A 20,792-nucleotide genomic window follows, 5' to 3' on the forward strand; every position below is an offset into this window, starting at 1 on the left:
CTGAGAGCGGAGACGCCCGGCCCTGCTCGTGACTTAGGGGTAATCTGGGAGCCATCTTGTTTTACTTATCTGGGAGTCCGCATCTACCACGTGACTGCGGACCTATTGGAAGGCAACATTGGTCGGTGCATTCGGGTGCTGAGGGGCAGTATGTCCTTTTGGTCGACCCTCCCGCTGACGGTACTGGGTAGGATTGCTCTCTTGAAAATGGTGGCACTTCCCCGCCTCCTGTACTACTTCCGGACGTTACCCATCTGGATTCCTCAGAGGATCTTTAGGGATCTGAGGACGATGATTATTGGTTTCCTGTGGGGACATGGCCACCGAAGAGTGGCTCTGACCACGTTGCTGCGCCCCAAGATTGAGGGGGGGATGGCTGTTCCTGATTTTGAACTGTATTACTTGGCGGCGCAGCTTCAGATCCTCACGCAACATGTGGCCCGGGTGTTTAGGGGACCGGAAGGTGACCGAGAGCTGGGGATACAACGCCATGTACTGTCTTATATCGTCATGCAGCAAAAGCTGGAGCTGCGGGGCCTCACTATGGAGGAACGGACGCTCAGGCTATGCTGGCAGAGGAGTCTCAGGAGAGCGAGGGCAACTCGATCTTATGCGCCGGAAATTCTGATAGGCATGCTAACGGCCCTGCCACATGGGGGCGATTGGTCCCCATTGTTGGAATGGGAGGAGGCTGGACTTCAGGTGGTGGGAGACCTGTATGTCGACGGTACCTTGGTGCCCTTCGGAGTGCTTCAGGAGCAGTTCGGGCTGTCAGACGGGGGGTTTCTGTTGCATGCGGCGGTGGTAGCGGCTATACAGAAGCACTGGAAGGGAGGGCTCATAGAACCGGATACCACTATGGCTTGCCAGTATGTGGTGATGGCAGCGGGCACCTTTAAGGCTGTGACCTGCCTCCATAACAGGATGCTGAACGAGGGACTGGAACCGCTCCAGGGGCTCAAAGCTAAATGGGAGGAGAGTGTGGGCAGACCCATTCCAGACACTGTGTGGAGCCACATTCTACGGCGCACATGGAAAGGCACGAGGAATGCGCGTTTCCAACAAGTGCATTTCTTTGTGCTACATAGAGCCTATCTGACTCCGGAAAAAATACGGCGGTACTTTCAGGTGCAGGACGCACGGTGCCCGAGGTGCTCGTCTCCGGAAGCGGACATGGATCATTTGTTCTGGGGTTGTCCACATTTGGAGGCCTACTGGGTAGAGGTGGGGGACCTTCTAAACGAAGTAACCGACAGGGAGGTGGACTTCGACATGGCGGCATGTCTGCTACTCTGGTTCCCGCATACCAAACACACTAAGGTGACGAGCAAATTTCTTGATTTGGGTCTGATACTGGCACAAAGGGAGATCTCATGACATTGGAAGTCCAGGAGCGGGCCGTCGGTGAGGAGGTGGAAGAATGAATTGTTGCGGTGGTCTGATTGTGAGAGTGTGCTCCGAATGAAACAGGCTGTCAAGCTTGGTAATGAGAAAGCCTTGGATGCAGCGCGTGCGTGGGAATTGGTGGTGCAAGCCTTGCGTGACTCTTTAGTGGAGGATGAGGACTGAGTGAAAGGGACCTGTGGACACTGCGAGGCGTACTAACTCGGAGTCGTCAATGACACTGTAGCGGGATCCATACTACACTTACGGATGGGACACAAACCATTAGCAGTTGCCGGGGGAGGACACTGGGGGGTTGTTTAGTGGGAGTTCGGGGTGGGTCGGAAGCCAGGAGATTGGTTGATCGCGATGGCGACACTGAGCTGCGAGGGCCTGTGGAACGTGGGTGATGAGAGGGAGGTGGTGCAGGAGCACGGGTCAGTTATGGGGGGCCCTGCAGTGCACGGGGCGGGTCAGGAAGTGGCTGGTAGCATTGACCTGCGTATGTGGGATGGCTGACGGTGTTCTTTGTTGTGGGCGGGGGGGTAAAATGCGGATACGTAAAATGACCTTTCGACCATTGTCCCTAAGGGACGCCCACCGTGATGCCTTCCTGCTATTTAAGGTACTACGCCGCCCGGCCTCCGGGATGCGGGCTGAATGGCTGTGTATGTAATACGTTTTGATGCTTGAACGGGGGGACATTACGAGTGGACTGGTTGAGCCTTTGTATTCTGTGGTTTCTAATTCTGCAATAAAAATAAATGAAAAAAAAAAAAATCAGAATTGTAAACTTCTTTGGACAAAATAAAGACATCCGAGTTGCTGCTCGGTAGGGTAAGGGTCAGTTGCTCCAAAATGTTACAAGCAGATACAATATGGCTACTCAGTTTTACTGACAACCAAAGCATTTTGATTATAGAGTTATTTTTGTAAATCATCACCTTGAGTACGATAGGCCGACAAATTGTATACCTTGTTTTCTTTGTTCAGGGAATACTCTATCTAGAAGGAGAAGTGCTTGGTTGGAAACCTTTAGCAAAAACCTGGCTAGATGGACGAAATCAACAAGAGATTACTGTAAGTACTAAATGTGTCTTTATTTTAAATAAACGGACTTTGCCAAAAATGCCAAATGTGAAGAAAGCTTGTCATCTCATCATGAAATGTACTGAAGTGTTACAACATTCTAAAGGACATGTGATTTCAGTTCCAGCTAGAAACATGAACAGTACTGAGTTGTACGTCAACATTGTGCATAGCCTGAATGTTGGGTTTGTACCACCTAGATATTGCTGATGTGATGTACTCCCTTTTTTAACAACTGCCTCGTGTTGCAGTTTTAGAAAGCGGAGCAGTAAGAAGTGACTTGCAGTGAGTCTGCAAAATATTATATTTTCAGTCCAATCGCATTTTGTCACAGTGCCTTCAGAAATTCTGGGATATGTCCCGAAAATTAACCGTCCTCCATCTCGAATGTTGTTCCATTTGCTTTTGCTCTGTCACCAACCTACAACTACGTTTTTTTTTGTAGAACGTTGTGCATACTTTGCATGACAATTTCAAGAACATAGTTTCTGACTGGGTTTCTTAACAATTTAGCACAGATACTTAATATTGCTTTTATGTGTTATTTGTTAATAGAATGATTTTATTTACTTACTATGAGCTGTTGCAGGGAATGCATCTTTAAGTCTCCATTTCAGACAGCTAATAGCTGTTTTTAGGTAAAAGCCTCTTGTGGACCATGCCAAAAAAATACAGTGAGCTAGAGCCCACACATTGCTTACCATTGGTTTGATTTATTGTCACTCTCATTTGCTTCTTATTTGAAGCATTTCTCCCTTGGGTTTTCCATCATGTGTAACACAGCATGTTCACTATCCTTTTGATTAGCTGACTTGTATTGTTCCTCTGTTCAGGATAAGAGAACTACTTTTTCTTTGTCCTTCGGCGCTCCATGGGAGTGCACGTTTCCTAGCTGCCTCTATTATGTGCTGCTCCCCCCCCCCAATATATGCCCCTGTGCTCTGTGTTGCTGCATCCCTTCATATGCTCTGTCTTTGTGTGTTGCTTTGCTGTTGGATACCCGTCCCCCCCCCCCACCCCAAGTGCTCTGTTACTCCCCTTTCCCTCACTCTAGCTTTAAATTTTTCTTTTTAGTTACCCCCTAGCTCCAAAGATCGGATGATGCCCCCCTCACCCACACTCTACCTGCTCCCCCCTCCTTTGTTGCTTTTTTGCAGTTTTTTTGAAGAGCCCTGCAGCTCCCATTTTCTGCTGCAATTCCACTTTAAGAAAGGCGCTTTTATGCAAGTGAACATTTATTTTTTATTTGTTCTGCTCCAAGTGGCTTTAGCCATCTAGGATCAGTAGATTAAAAAACTACAAATGATGAAAATGGCCACCACACATTCAGTAAGCGGCATGTCCACGTCATTATTTTGCTTAAAAGGATACTGCCTTTTCTGATGCTTCCCAGCATCAACATAAGGCATTGGAAAAGCCAAATGTTCACAGAGATGAGACCTAGGGGCTTTGCCAATGCTGTTTACCTTCACACTGTAAACTTGTTTCGTGCGTTAAGAATGATGGCCTCATAATGGGCGCAGGTCCTGCCTGCATTGCCAGTATTTGTTTAGGGATTTAATTAAGCGCCCTTTACAATAGGCCAATAATACTTTTGTGGTGATACCTATCCTGCATATGCCTATTACATATGATTTTAATTTAATTTTGAACATTTCTTAAATAAAGAAAGCTTTTATAGACGATCACATTTTCACTTTTTCTCTCTCCAGGTTCTTTCGAAAGCCTTCTACAAGACTTTGGATCCCATACTGAATTTTGTTCTTCATGACGCTAAGTAATGATAAAGTCTTTAAATGTCAGACGCTTAATGGTGCACGCACAGTGTCCCGCCTTTACAGTAGTTAAAGTCAGTTGCGGCTCGCACGGGTGTGCGTGGTGGGGAGGTCAGGCAGGACGGGGTGGGGGTAGTGAAATTCGACATACGATGGGATAGTAGAAAGTAAAAAAGACCGCTTACCTTGCACTCCCTGCATAGCCACTTTTCCCTGTCCCGTTGTATGTCGAATTCCACTACCCCACCCCGCCCTGCCTCAGCGCCCACCACGTTTACCTGTGCGAGCCGTAACACTAACTGATTAAAGTAGATTACTGGCAGACATATTCCAGATAGAAAAACACAAGCTGCTTATTCTTTTTAAATGTGACAGGAAACCTGAGAGTGGTATAGGGTAGTGATGTGTGTTGTCATTGTTAGGCCACTAGGCCTTTGCAGTTGTGTGTGCAGTGAGGTATTACTGGGAAAATCACATTATATGTATTCAGAATGATTGTCTTGTATAAGAATGAGGCACCGTTTTAAATGCCACCAAAGGCAATGCCCTATAATCCGGAATAGTGCCTTTACCAATCAGTATAATTCGAGGCAGAAGGGCGATTATGCTATTTGAACAATCCGCCCAATAAGAGTGAAATGTTCTACATTGAATAGGGTAAAACAGAAAGACTAGCATCGAAATGTTGGAGCAGGAAGTGCGGACCAGTCATTAATAAAACCCCCAGAGGCACCTTTACAAATACGCAGTCCACTTTTCTCGTGTTGCCCCATCATCTAGTCTCATATACCCCTGGTACATGGCTCATGTGAACAAAATTGGAATCATTTATTGTAGTCCTTTATGTTCCAATTCGAACATTTCTGATCGATTCTTGTGTATGGGTTTCCTATTTTGTACAGGGATTTGCAAACTTTTAACAAAAGCGCCTAAACATCCACTTTGGAATATAAATCTATTGGGAGACCGTGTTTTTAGTATTGAACCTTAGGGTGATTAGATTCAAGATTCAAAAGTACTTTATTCGGTTATAAAAGCAAAATAACCATAAAAGTAGCGCGAAAGGTACAATTTACAAGGGGTCAAGTAAACATTTTAAAAATCACAGAAAAAAGAAGACAACAAAATAAAGTTCATGTGTACAATATGGAAAATTAATCGATTTGAATTGATTTGCGACACTTAAAAACTGATTTTAAAAATTCAGCAATTGAGGCTACCATAAAAACAGTTTCCATTTTCTGGCACTCTAAAAACGCTAGGCGACATCTATATACATTTAAGTCTTTGAGGATAGGGATGATAAGTTTCTTTCGAAAGAGAGTATAAAATTTACAGAAAAATAATATATGTATATCGGATTGTTGGGATACATCATCACATGGACAAAGACATAGATCCCTCGACCAACAATTCATCACGGGGAACGATAATGTCCTAAAAACAATATTAAATCTAAATCGGGTCAAAAGGAAACGTTCATGATTGGACATATACAATGATAAATATGGCTGCAATTTCTCTCCGCATAAAATGTCCTGGTGGGCAGAAACAGTCTTTTTTCTCGCCTCCTCTATATGTCTCTTTTCCCTGAGGTACGCCATACACAGATTTTTCAGGTCTCTTCTAGATATGTATTCCATTGATTGTGGGTCCTCAAAGTATTGGGGGCAACGTAATTTTTCAAGAAAGTTTCTGACGTAGCATATCCATTTAAAGTCATTGATGTTGTCCAATGCTAAAATGTCCTTTAAAATAGCCCGGTTAACAACACATTCATCATTTGTCCAAACCCTATGCCAAAGTAGGATTGGCTGAATTTTAATAATGTCAGTAACATAAGGTGTTCCCAATTCAGCATGGCATATCATTGTTGCAGTACTTTCGGGCACGGACAGAATGTGACATAAAAACTTATTTTCCATGGTTTGAATTGAGCTAATATTTGAGTAACCCCATAATCCTGCACCATAGGTGACTACAGATATACAAGTCGCATTATAAACAGTTAAAATCTCCTTTATGGGTTTTTTCCCTAGTTTTTTCATAAAGCATTTTAGGGCCATAATAGTCTTAGAAAATAACAAAGATCTAGCATGGATTGCAGAAGTCCATGAGCCGCTTTCATGAAACAATATCCCCAGATATGGGAAGGTGGGGGTCCTTTCTAAGGGATTGGAGTTTATAAAAATTGGCTTCAGATGCTTGCTTGTTCTTGACCCACAGTACATAGACAAAGTTTTAGAAAAATTGATTTTCAGATCTAAACCAAGCATAAAACTATTAAAGGATGTGACCAAAGTTTGTAAAGCCATTGGGGTGCGTGCCATCAAGACAGCATCATCAGCGTACATCAGAGCAGGGACAGGCCTACCTCCCACCATAGGCATGTCCCTGCCCTCATGCACGAGGTGCTTCTCCATTCCATTTATATATAACAAAAATAAAAATGGGGCTAGGACGTACCCTTGGCGCACACCCCGACCAATCTCGAATTGTCTACTGCATTCACCATTATTCCCATATCTGACACTTGCGGTGGCCCTGGAATATAAGTCTCTCAAAAAGCATATGATGGCATTGTCTACCCCCAATTCGGCCATAATTGACCATAATTTAGTGTGTGACACACAGTCAAAAGCTGATGATAAATCAACAGGTATAGACGTTGTTTTTTGACCTTTATATTCTTCTGTTGCAAGGTGAAAAGATTCAAACCTTGCTCTATGGTCCCTAAACCCTTCTGGAACCCAAATTGAAAATCGCTTAACACCCCATCATCCTCAGCCCAGCTTTGCAATTTAGCTAAAATCACTCTCCCCATAATTTTTATGGAGGAGTCCAATAAGGAAATTGGCCTATAGCAAGTACAACTTAGCCTATCCCCTTTTTTAAAAATTGGGACTATTACCGATGTAAACCAAGTAGGAATTGGACTATTTGCCAAAGCGGCATTAAAGAGCTGAACTAGCAGTGGCCCCCATAGTTCGATGTTAGCCTTATAGGGGTCAGCTGGTATGCCGTCTGGTCCAGCCGCCTTGCCCCCCTTAGTCGCCTTCAGGCTCGCAATAACCTCAGGAAGGGTTACAACCAGGGTTCTAGATGTATCTAAATTTAGCGACCCTGTGTCCTGGCCTATTTCAGGGGTTAGTTCCACAACCTTATAAAGGGAGGAAAAGTGAGCCACCCACTCATCTTCTGAAACGGCGATTTCCATGCGTGCTTTTTGTTCGTGTAGGAGGGGGGTGTTAATAACCCTCCAAAAAGCAGCCGGATCCTTTGATTGTGATGCCGCACATAAATTGTCCCAAGCTTCCCTTTTTATCGAGGCCTTCCTGTCCTTCAATGCTGCATTATAATCCCTCCTTGCAATTCTAATTAGGATTACATCCCGTGGTCTTTTATGAATTGCGTGTCTAAGCTTTGTTAAGGCTTTAGTGCACTCTCTATCAAACCATTTCCTATTGGACTTTAGGGAATTTTTCCTGGCAACCCACAGTGCTTCCTTAATTGTACTAGAGATGATATTAAAATGGGTTATTATTTCGCTGCTCTCTGCATATTCATCTAAACAGATCGAAAAACTACTCATGCATTTACTCATTATTTTAAGCAAAAAATCATCCGGAACCACTCTACTCCATTTAAGGTTATAACCATTTTGGGTGCCCAACTTCACGTCCTCAACCATTTGGTTGGGACATTCTCTAGTATCGGTTACAACAAATAAATTCTCAATTTTTAATACCTGTGGCAGGTGGTCACTCAGTGGTAAGTCCATGATTTTCGCACTAATCATTCTACTCGCTGAGCTTTGTGTACAAAAACTAAAATCAATAATAGATGAGGCCCCCCGCCCAACAAAGGTTGGAGCAAATGTCGTTGGATGATGTGCTAATTCATTTGAAAACCCAAAATTAAAATTAAAAATCATCTTGTTTAATGAGTCACCTACTAGGGTATGTTCAAAATGCGTCAGGTTGACATCTTGTTCCAGCATTAAAGCGCAGATACCCTTTTGGCCCTTTTTGCAAAGAGTGCAATTAAAATCACCCCCCCATAATAACATAACTTCGCCCCTTTTACTCGTATCAAGTTCGTATTGCATATCTAAAGTTAGTGTAGCAAGTACGTCCTTAATCATGCTACCTGAACAGTTATTATAAAAATTCAAGAGAACCATCTTTGGACCTTTCCTTGTGTCTATCACTATTTTTTGATAGTAACTGGATCCAGGGGAAAAGGAAATTGTATCATAAACTAGAAGATTGGATATGTATACAGTCAACCCTCCCTTAGGTCTTCCATGTACTCCACCCACCGCGGGGGTAAAGTAAGTTTTATAGCCATTAAGATGTATCGGCGTGGTGGCCCAAGTTTCTTGAAGGGCTAAAATTCCCACGTCGGTAATGGCCTCGTCCCAGGTTGGATTGGTAATCTTCTGTTTTAACCCTGCCACGTTCCAAAAGACCACCTTGCAATAATCTTTTGCTGCGGGTAGAATGTCTATAATGTCATCTAGTTGTCCGACCTCGCTCCCTTGTATGATCTCATCCCCCACTTGAGTTTCTGGGGTTTCCTCAGACCCCAAACAACTTGTAAGACCCAAGTCCACAGGTTTATTAGACATCCGGACATCTTCCTTGATCTTGGGGAGTCAATCCACCGCTTCCAAACAATCAAACCGGTTGTAACATGGAAAAATCGGTGGAAATTGCAGATTGCCTGCCCATCCTGAGTCATAACCTTGTGGGCGAAAGTAAGGAGGCCTCCCTTTGTATTTCACAATGTTCCAGCCATCATCATGCCTCCCATTCCACTGTGTATTATGGTAATTATTATCAAAAGCCTGACTATTATTACCACCATGGTGTCGATTATCCCTGGTCCAGCTCCACCTATTATCCGGGTGTTCACCCTCAGGGTAGAAATAGGATAATGCCCTAGCCACAATGGACAGACCATAATTTCTTGGAGGCCTCGTTGTGATGAAATCAGCAGTGCGTGGGTTCTCAAATGTTATCACCACGCAATCACCGTGTGTCCTTTTTTTATTGTACCCCACCCAAGGAGCCCTTTCAACCATCAGAATGTTACTTTTGAAGGCTGGGGGGAGAGGGTAGTTATCATTAAGCCAATGTATTGTTTTATTTACAAGTCCCCCGTTATTTTCATTTGATTTGGTATCTGGTTGAGGGACTCCGGTAAGGACCACAACGTATGGTGAGGCTTCTGGAGGTAGATGTATGTTTCTGCGCGACTCCCTCTTTTCTGCGTTATCTTTATCCTGTTGTAATTTGGGAGTTTGTATGAGTGGCGCTACTTTGTCGGTTGTGGTTGGGTTTTTAGATGTTGGTATGGGTTTTGGAGGTAGATTAGTGGTGGGTTTTGGAGGTAGATTAGTGGTGGGGTTTGGAGGTGGATTAGTGGTGGGGTTTGGAGGTGGATTAGTGGTAGCGATGCTTTTAGCAGCTATGGATGGTCTATTCGTAATCGTTTTTTTTTGTGGAACTTTATTGTTCAAATTAAAGCTAGGGGCACTAATATCTTTGTGGATATTATTCAGTATTGTTTCCAGACATCGTAGCCTAACCTCAATCGGTTCTAAGAGGATTTTTAACATTTCAAAGATGTTATTATTAACCATGACTAGGCTATTACTGTCCTCACTCCCTCTGGCTTGATTATCAACTACCCCACTTAGTTCCAAAATCCCCTCCAAACTACTATCCAAGACAGTTTCATCTGGCAGACTTAGTGTTATGGCCACACTTGCCTGGGGCCCACCCGTGATGTCCTCGATATGAGTCTGGGCATCTAAGTTGGTGCTCATGTTCAGAGGAACTGGATCCAACAGAGTTGGGTCGTGGTTTTTACCAGTCTGGGCTTTTTTCCCTTTTCGAGTAGTTGTTTTAGTGGGCTTTTGTTTATTACTCTTTTGTTTAGGGATAGCCCCCTCTTTCCTGCCCCTTTCAATTAAGGTACTAACTGTAGTTTCATTCTCGTTTACAGCCGTGCCATTTACCACCAATAGGGAGAGATTAGGGGTTGCCTCCAGGCCTTCCTGGGAGGCTGGTATGTCACACCCCCCGTCCTTGTGTACCATTACAAGTGTGTTTGGGGCAGATGGACCATTAGGAGTGCAAGCTTGTGCAATATAGCCCAAAGAGGAACGCTTTGCCATGGCTAAATCTTGGGACACCCTTCTGTCCATCAGTATGATCCCTTCATCAATGAGGGCATGTGTACGCACAATAAAATCGTCTAAGGTACCAGTCAATTTCTTTACCCCAGCAGCTGCCATGCTTCTGGTCTCTGGGTGGTTCATGGCAAGGCCAATAAATATCCCACTGTAAAGCAGGAGGAGGTTACGGCCAGTTACCGGTACCAATCTCAGTACATCAAGGTCTTACGGGATCACAACGGTGTGTTACGGCAAGGATTTAGCCAACTTACAGTTATGAAGTCTCGGTGTCCTTTGGCTACTCGCAGTCGAGCAGAGTGTCTGGCACAGGCCAGGCTCCTCGGGCCTCTGAGGGCCTAAGAGGGCCCGCCCTTTGCCCGGGCTTCGCCCCGGGCGCTCCCGCGCAGCGGATGTACAACCGGTGTTAAATCCCTGTTAATAAGATGGGCGGGTGGGGGCGGGGCCGTCAGGGAGAGCCGGCCAGCTGGTGTTGATCAGGCTCTCGCAGGGACTCCTGGTCCACGGAGTCCCTGCTCCCAGCTCGCAGCCCTGCCGGTTTCCTCTCACTCGCCCCTCCTTACACACACCTTCCGCGGAGATCCGCGCAGCGGGACCCGCGAAGCGGGTCCGGCAAGTCGTGGCGCGAGTTCTCGTTGGTGTCTGCCCTGCTGCCCAAAGGACCAGGAAGCACGTCTCCAGTCACCCGGTAAGGTCCGCTTGCAGAGGAATCATTTATTGTAGTCCTTTATGTTCCAATTCGAACATTTCTGATCGATTCTTGTGTATGGGTTTCCTATTTTGTACAGGGATTTGCAAACTTTTAACAAAAGCGCCTAAACATCCACTTTGGAATATAAATCTATTGGGAGACCGTGTTTTTAGTATTGAACCTTAGGGTGATTAAACGCTCCTAAAAAATAACAGACCTTCTAAACTTAGAGCCTGCCATTTTAGCAGTGGAGATCTTTCCCTGAGTATAATTCAGTTTGAATTACATAATTTAATATCTGTCATTGTTTTTAGTATTGTGATGTTTATAAGAGTTGTTGATGTTATATGCTTTTAGATTTTTTTGTTGTAAATAGCATTTCATGTAAATTATGATATCTGCCAAAAATATCCGTTTATTAACAGTCGTGATTGCCTCCAACCGTATTCAGTAATGCTTAATAGCTGCTTCTCATACACATAATCATGTTATTGTAATATGGTCATTACTGGGCCGCCGAAAACCCTGCTATATATTTTGTTACTAAGCCCTTTATTACATTAGATGAAGGTGAGGTGCACAAGAAGTATGGCATGACTCATCTCCAGATAACCATTCTTTAATGCCTCCAATGGTCGCATCTCATATGTGGTAACTCTCTTCATCATAGCTTTGACCCCTCCATAAAAGTGTTGTTTATTTTCATTCAGGCCCCTGGTGCCAGTCACTGAGGTCGGTCTGTTCAGTACCTGCACAAACCTACTGGCAGCCATGTTGAATGACAAGGCTCAGAGCATCGGAGGACAACTGCACATTGAAAGGCTTTTTATCTTCTGCCTGATTTGGTCGGTGGGAGGACTCCTGGACACCACAGAGATGAAGAAGTTTAATGAACTCATAAAGGTTTACACATCTGTGTAAGTATCCCTGCCTGGAAGACTCAATGCCCTTTTCTTTGTATTATAGTTTTTTCACAAACAGTCCGTCCCCCCCAGACAGCAGCCATCCCTTCGTTCCTCCTTATGTGTATACATTTAGTTATCGATCTGGTGGCATATTGCAGAGTTAGGGTTATGTCTGAGAGCACTGGCTGGGTCTGAAATCCTGACACAATTTAGTTCACTAGTTTCAGATTCAAAAACGCTTTTCTCTACATTTAATACTTTGTAAATGTTTCCCAGCTGGATGTCGATGCCAAAGGATGCAACTACTTTCCTGCAAATGGTACTTTGTATCAAAACTACTGCACGAAACAAATGTGTATATCTGACGCCAGGGATAATTAGCACGGTTATTATATATTGGGGCTTGGAATTTACAGATTCATACCCACACTCGGTCTCTATTTACTGGGCAAGAATACGAGTAACAAGACAGTACATGGCATATTGTTGGTCAGCTCCTCAGAAAGGCATGGATGATACCACAGTAATCTGCTTCGTTCCTGTCTAAGCGGAAACCTATCTGCTGTGGTGGCATTGTGGTCCCAAAGAAGGGGAGCTGAAATAATGTCAATCTTCTGTTTACCGCAAATCATCCATTTATCTCTTCCACTAGTATTGTTGGTGTTTTGCTCTGCTTAATTCGCCTTATGCATACTATTTATAACATTCTTATTCCTAACATGAAAATTTTGCTATTTAAAAAGGATACACATTTCGGTTTAAAGTTACATTGTAATCTGTGCTATCAGATATGTTTGACTACAAGTAAGCTAACCTTTTGGTTTATCAGCAAGCGCAATTGTTGTTAAGGGCATTATATTGTCAACCTGTGAAGGGGAAACGTGAACTCTATTTTTGTGAATGAGGCAGATTTTACTTGCACGGTGATAGCACTTCCTAACCCTGCTTAGGAACATCATTGTATTGAAATGGGCAGGTGTTTTTATGACCTCTAATTCAGTCAATATTACTTATTTTCCAAACTCCAGAAAGTAGAATAGGCGAACCAGGAACTGAACCCTGTATGCACTCAGATCTCAGAAGAAGGGATTCCGGTCATTGAATCAATCAATCAATCAATCTATCAATGTATTCATCTCTATCTATCTATCTATCTATCTATCTATTTATCTATCTATCTATCTATCTATCTATCTATCTATCTATCTATCTATCTAGCTAGCTAGCTATCTATCTGAAATTATCATCAAAAGTACTTTATTCTGCCAAAAAAATATAAAAGATAAATACAATTATAAATAAAATAACAATTAGTGAATAAATATATCTCAAGTTTAAAATACAAGTAAAAAAAGCATCAGAAAGTATCACGTGTAAAGTGCAGCAAAGTCATCCGACGAACATATTTCTCTGAAAATCATATTTCCTGTGCTTAAATACACTCTGTACATAGTTCACTACTATCCGACATACACTCAAAGAGTGTGCAGTGATAAAACATTACTTGCTTGTAACGTCTGACATTAATTCCATTTAAAGGCGATATTAAAATTTGTTTTCTAATGCCAGTATAAAATGTACAGAATAACATGAGGTGCAAAGTAGATTGTGCAGAATGACCGTCCCATTGGCACACTTCTAGGCTCACTGAAAAACCAAATGGTTCCAGAGAAGCACGTGCAACGTGTTTAATCTCAACCTAGTCAACAGAACCCACTGGTAATATCATTTACACATATAAGACACAACTCCATGCCTGATCCTGAATTTAAAAAGCTACACTGACAAATTGTACATCTGATGTTCTCTGTACAGTCTGTACAGTTTCTATTCCAGCTCCAGACGCGAACCTTTAAAATTACTTTGAAGGCCAGTGAATGGACCTCTGGACTGATATTCAATTCATTACTTGTATTCTTTATGCACATTATCCAGGATATTTTGGTGTCCTTATTGAATTTCATACAATCCTTAATCATTTTGCAGCTGAAATCGGTCTCTGGCTTTGTCCAAATAGACAGCCACAGAAGAAGTGGTTGAATTTTAATTAGATAATTTACATAATTGAGTCCAAGGTCAGCTTGACTAATATGGGTAGCCTGATTTGTGGGGATCCAATCAATCTTTTCAGCTACCCATTTTCAACTATCTGAATGGGTGAGTAATATTTAGGCCCCCAAACACTGGAACATTAGGTTGCTACTGCTAAACATTTGGCATGATATACTGCCACATGCTCCTTCAGAGGTTTGAATCCTAAGATAGTTATAAATGTATTTAGTGAATTACAAGGTAATAAATATGGAGCCCACACGCAGCCTGTCCTCATGCATAAAACGCCCAACGAAGACTGAGGAATCGATGCGGGCAGCGGCGTAGGCCATAAAGCAGTGCTTAAAAGAAAACATAGCAACCAAAATGCATTTATTTTTCAGAAGTGAGCTCGCGCCACAGAGCAGGCACTCGCTCACTCATAACAAATTCTTAAAGGTACCGCACACTCTATACATTACTGTAATGTCTTATGGTACATCATTTACTTGTAGCTCCAGTCCATTCATAAAACTGACAACATTATCAAGGAGCTTTTGCAACCCAAGTTTCGTCCAAGTTATAAGGACAGCATCATCCACGTAGAGTAAAATAGGAACTGGCGGGGTACCTTCACGTGGTACATCCTCATTTGGATTGCCACAGTATTGTTTCAATCCGTTTATATATACAGTAAATAAAAGAGGTGCTAAGACACAACCTTGAATACACAACTGAAGAAAGTAAAGCATAAATCAATCATTTTTTTCCACAATTGGCCCGTACCTCACACTGGCTGATGCCTCACTGTGTAGTTCCTTTAATAATTAACAATATTGACCTCGACTCCCATATCAGTCAACATGCCCTAACGTTTTGCACAATTTACGTGGTCAGAGTTGGATTTTAAATCCAAAAAGGCCAGATAACCATTCCACGACTTGGCAAGGATATATTTATTAATTATTAGTTGTAAATTCAGGCACTGCTCAATAGTACCTAATCTCGCCCAAAATCCATGCTGCAAATCAGACACAGTGTTATTTTCCTTTGCCCAAATCTCTAAGCAGTCTCAAACTACTCTGCCCATAATCTTTATTGTTGAGTTGATCAATGAGACTGGATGGTAACTTTTTGGGTTACTTCTATCTCCTTTCTTGAATATGGGCACAATCAGAGATTGTGACTACGACGTTGGTGGCTCTGTCTTACAGAAGGCATTCAGAACATTAGTCAGCAGAGGTGCCCGAAAAGCAACATTATCTTTTAATAAATCCACAGGGAGCCCATCAGGGCCGAATGTCTTCCATACAGGGCACCTACGTTTGGTCGCTATAATTTCATTCTTTTTGTTTGTCATTTCTGCAGCATGTTCCATTGGATTTTGCACAGATAAGGCACCAGGGTAATTTGTTTGCTCTGAATTTCCATACAAGTGCTTTCCCTATTAATCGGGAAAAAGAGAGCTGCTTATCATTTTTCAAAATGAGCTAGAATCCTTTAGGTTACTAGCTACTATCAGGGACTCGCAGGCCTCAGTTCTGATCTTACTTTTCCTGGTCACGCGTGCTGTCCTATAGGACCTATGACTCTTCCTAACAAGTTCAACAACATGTGGAACCATTTCAATATATTTTAAAAGGGCTCCATGTTCTTTAGAGCAGTTACAATTGAACCGTCTAAAAGCTAAGTGAAGAAATTCACAATCTGAAGTGTGAGCTTCCCCCCAATTGAGTCACTTAAGGTTGACGCATATTGTAATCTCCGTGGGACACCCACCAACATCCAAACCCATGAGGAGTGCCTCCCTATCATATATGACAATGCTGCTAAACAGCTTCTGTTTATGACTGCTTTCCCATTTCTGTAATACACCTTTCATGGGTGTTGCCCTGCAGAGAAAGAAAGTTGCAAGTAAGTTGTGATCACACAATACATTATCCTAAACTTCGTCCAGAAAGAAAGTCTAGTAAATCTACTGTGAACAAAATGAAGTCAATGATACTGTGGCATTCCCTACCCGTGTATGTTGAATTAAGACTGGGGAACCAGCAAGTGAGTCAAAAATAATGGATATTTGAGAACAAGCTCATTAGGAGCATCCCCATAGGGGTTGTGATTAAAGTGTTTTAAAGGTTCGCCATGAATATCACTTAGGCAACAAATCGCCGTACGAGCTCGCTCACATCCATAGTAGAGAAAAGAACTCCCCAGAATGGACAGAAAATCTCTCTACCTCCCTGCTCACAGCATAATGATGCTGCAATAGTGGCATAGCAATTATTATAATAGTTAATTAACAAAAGCTTCTTAGTGCAGTGCACCAGCCAAAGAATTTGAAAATGACAGGAGTCTAAATTTGCTCTAATGACTCGGCCAGTAAATGTGGTAGATATAAGAGTTAGTAACCCACCCTTGGCCCTACCTGGCAGCCCCAGGTTAGTTGGTGTAAAGTATAACATATAGCCTTGTACATGACACAGGTTAACAAACCATGTCTCTTGAAGGGTAATAATGTTATAGCTATATATGTGATCTAACTATTGAGGATTACACTTTTTGGAGCCCCAATCAGCCACATTCTATGTTCCTAATTTCCCTGTTATCTTTGAGATATCTATCTATCTATCTATCTATCTATCTATCTATCTATCTATCTATCTATCTATCTATCTATCTATCTATCTATCTAGCCGTCTGTCTGTCTGTCTGTCTGTCTGTCACGTATCCATTTGTACTAACTGCGCACATTACGAGCAGTTGTGCCTTACAACCAGGGCTTTAAGTGGGATCAAAAAACTGGGGGGTCTCTCAAAGGGGCGTGGCCAATGTAATTAGGGGCGTGGCTTTGATTCGCTTACGCAAAAAATCTGTGCTTAGCATAGTGTGCCGCCCATCTTGTATTTTGCTGTTTCTGTCATTGCATCCAGATATTTGATACAAGTAACATCATACCTACAATACGTAAGGAGTATTGGCTTTGTCAATGGTTATTACTTGCAGAAGATAAATAAGCTGCAACTATGACTTGTATATAATATTGACAAAGCTTCCAATTAAATCCTTGGTGACCCTACCACAATGTTGATGCTCCTGAGTTTCAGAAAGAGAAGGGAATCCAGAAAGAAAATGACTCTTAAAGGATTTCCCTTCCCCCCACAATGCTCCCCTGGCATTACGTCATGCTGTAACTTCTCTACTACTGAGAAGTGAGCAGTGTGAGCAGCGCACATCCATGTGCCTGGTGCTGTCTCGAAACGGGTCTCTATCAGGCTTTGTTTTGCGCCATGGCACTTTTTTCCGGACTGCAGTGACAGCAAACAGCGGTCATTGCAGTCCGGGAAAAAAAAAACGGGCTGCCTGTGTCAGGGCTCAAACCAGAGCCCGATTGAGACCCGTTTCGAGGCCCCCTGAAAAAAACTGCCGGTGCTCAGACCCCTTGAGACCCGGCCCACTTAAAGCCCTGCTTACAACTGCTCCTGATATTACGCAATGAATGCAAAAAAAATATTTATCTTTAACATTTCTCCTTACAACTACCTTTGGTTTATTCCATTTCCATACTGTAGTTTACCAGATTATGAAAATGAGATCTCAGTCTTTGATTATTACGTGGACGAGTCGGGAGAATGGGACACCTGGCTGTCACGTCTTCCTGAAGTGACGTACATCGGGAACACAGACATCTTGGGAGAGGTGTTTGTCAACACTTTAGACACCGTAAGTGAGACATAGCATTTCCTCGAATGTGCCATGTTGCCCGACAGATTGTCAGGCAACGTAAATGTGATCAAAGTTTTTGTAGGTAACACATTTTTTCTTAGAAAAAATAGGTTTATTTGAGGAGGAGAATTGAAACTCGTTTCTCCCACCAATATGCTATAGTAAGTGGAAAGTTCAGAAGTATTCTGCCTTTGACTCAAAACAAAGTAAAAAGAAGTGAGACAAGGATGAAATGCTGAGAAATCATAGGAAAAAAAGTTTTAAAAATCCAGAAACTATGTAATCAAGTGGATATTTTTTTTTTATGCAGCCCATTTTCCTTAAAAAAAAAAAGGGGGTCTGAGTTTTTTTAAAAAAAAGGGTTTTTTTGTTTGAGAGTTGGGAATGATCCACTGAAAAACTGCCTACTCTCCAACAGACCTTTTTTTAAATTCACAAAGGTGAACGGATCCCCCAAGTGGTCTAAATGAGACCCTTCCCTTTTGCGAATAGTTCAGTGGTTTACAACTACGATTTCTGTCCTAAATTAGTGATACAAATGGATAGGATTCGCTATTTGTAAGGGACACCTACAACAATCCCCTTCCAAAAAACGGTACTGACTTTTAAAATGTGTTTATTACAATGAAAACAGCATTTTTGCGGCCTTAAACTCCAAATCGAAGCATTTGTGGCCACAATAATGCTTTATACATCTGGCCATTGCAATACATGAACACTGAGTTCTAGCACACAAGTTGTAAACAATAGATGAAATGTAAAAAGAAGAAAGAGAGGCTCCTTTTATTTCCAAAAAGTGTGTTTATGTAGGTTTGTGTTTTACTGAGTTGAATATTCTGTATGGTTTACACAAACTAATCTACTCTGATGGTAAAAGGGAAAATAAATTGTGTTCCTGTGTATCTATACCATATTACATCAATAATTGCGAGTGGACAACATTGTTAATACTTTATGTTGAATGTTTGTAGTTTTCTTTCTTAAAAGTTTGTGAAACTTGGCTATCCTTTTTGGATCATTACTAATGTTTGGTAAAATGTCATAGTAGCTAGGTAACAATGCTTCTATATCACCTTCATATGCTACAACATATTCCCTTAGCCATATATTATGAAGCATTTAATGTCTTGACATAGATAAGGCCTCTGTTTTTCAAAGTATGTGTAATGAGAAGCAATACATATAAAATAATTATGTTCACCGCAGATGATAGTTCGGACATTCATGGAATATGCCAGCATGGGAAACCAGCATGTCTTATTAATTGGACCTCCAGGAGCAGGAAGGACATCTGTGATCAATGACTTTATCAACACACAAGGTACATTAAACTCAAATGTGACTTTAGAATTTCTTTGTAAGAAATCTCCCCTTTGCCCTCAGATCTTCTAAAACTCATCACATAAAATTAGGAGTATTATACAGACATCTAGAAATTAATAATGTTCTGTCCTTTGGACTGTAAATAATATGTTTATGCTTTCAGACAAATCCCACCTGTTGTTAAAAAGGATGGTGTTTTCTGGATCCACTAAGGCCTCCGACCTTCAGAATCTCATAGAAACCAACATTGTTCACAGGCAAGGTGAGATAAACTGTCTTTAAAAGTGGTGCTGTTCTTGGTTGGTCTTAGTGAAGGAACATGAAATCCCAATAATGTTGCCAACCACTATATCAGATGTGTAAAAAACAAAGGAAAGGCAGACAATGGTGTTTACATGAGCAGACTACAGGTAGGCACAGAGACTGTTGTCTTAGATTTGAAGTACAAAATATACATTCACTTCAAAATCTACGCACTACACAATAAACTGCAGAGTTTTGTCAAAGAAGGTTAACCAAGTTAGATAGTTGTCACTTTAAAATAACTTCTTCCTTCACTTTGAGATTATAAACAGAATTTCGTAATATTGCCATAATCTGGAAGCTTTAATCTTTGCCAGTCAAAATAAGATATCTCTTAAAGATGGGCAGTAATCAGAGGCACATTTGACATATTTGGGGTTCATCAATTTGATCCAGTTGATATGCTTTTGTAGATTTGACACAGAAGGGTAGCTTACAAATCAATAATGTGCTGGATGTATACTTTCGAAAAACATATGCACCTTAACAATTATAATTATTGCACACTACAGTAGGTGTTTTCTTCTATTTTTTTTAACTTACCAAATAATTAAAATGTATGGTGTGAAAGTAAATTAATAATTAAGCATGTTCTTGTTTTAAGTACTAGAATGATTCAATCTAAGTGGGCTTATGCTACTGTAAAACATTAGGTCACAAAGTGCTAATATTTTGATGAAATGAAAAAATCAAAAATTAAAGCAAGCAAAGAGCCCCATCTGCAAATGCTTATCCAGAATTACAGAATCAGGATCTGCAGACGTTATCGATCCAAGATTACACTTAAAAGTGTAGTATATGCAAGAGGTGGCTTGATTTTTCAAAGTTGTATGTGTAAAGTTGGGGAATAAAAATTGATATTTCTATGGGACTACGACTGAAGTTGGCTATGTAATTAGGTGGACATCCACAATCTCTTTCACACAAAAAACAATGCCTTTTCCACATTCATTGCATTTCTGAATTTATGTACTAATCATATTTCATTTGAAAAAAAGAGCAAACACATAGATGTACAATTTCACATTTACTCTTTTCCTGCTCCTTCTGTTGAAGTTTCTCTGGAGTTCTTTGTGGGTTCTTTGAATCCATAATGTTGTGAAAAACTATGCAATGCAGTGTATACCCTTAAAATCTTCTACTTTTAGTGAATTTACACTAAAACTTCTTGGTTAACATTCTAGATCAAAAGTAGACTCAAGAGACATTTAATTACCAGAGGAAGAGACTTTAAGGCAAGATTCATTGTCACAGAGAAATACCTGAGCAGAGTTAACATACCCTCTCTTAAGGATTGAAGAGCATACCAGAATTTAACACACACGTCTAACTATTCTAGCCGCTGATACTTGCAACACAAACTGGAA

At 41.6% G+C, this 20,792-nt stretch overlaps 1 protein-coding gene across 1 annotated transcript in view; it reads left to right on the top strand.

The window, feature by feature from the left end:
• The window catches only part of LOC147707531 (dynein axonemal heavy chain 5-like), a 1,425,553-nt gene that overhangs the window by 800,116 nt on the left and 604,645 nt on the right, over positions 1-20,792 (top strand). The window contains exons 52-55 of the mRNA XM_086925656.1: positions 14,592-14,683; positions 17,646-17,796; positions 19,006-19,120; positions 19,286-19,384. Of these exons, the coding sequence (XP_086781782.1) occupies positions 14,592-14,683; positions 17,646-17,796; positions 19,006-19,120; positions 19,286-19,384 (457 nt within the window). The remainder of the gene's footprint in view (positions 1-14,591; positions 14,684-17,645; positions 17,797-19,005; positions 19,121-19,285; positions 19,385-20,792) is intronic.

This window comes from Lissotriton vulgaris, chromosome 6, assembly GCF_964263255.1.
Source record: "Lissotriton vulgaris chromosome 6, aLisVul1.2, whole genome shotgun sequence".
NCBI lineage: Eukaryota > Metazoa > Chordata > Amphibia > Caudata > Salamandridae > Lissotriton > Lissotriton vulgaris.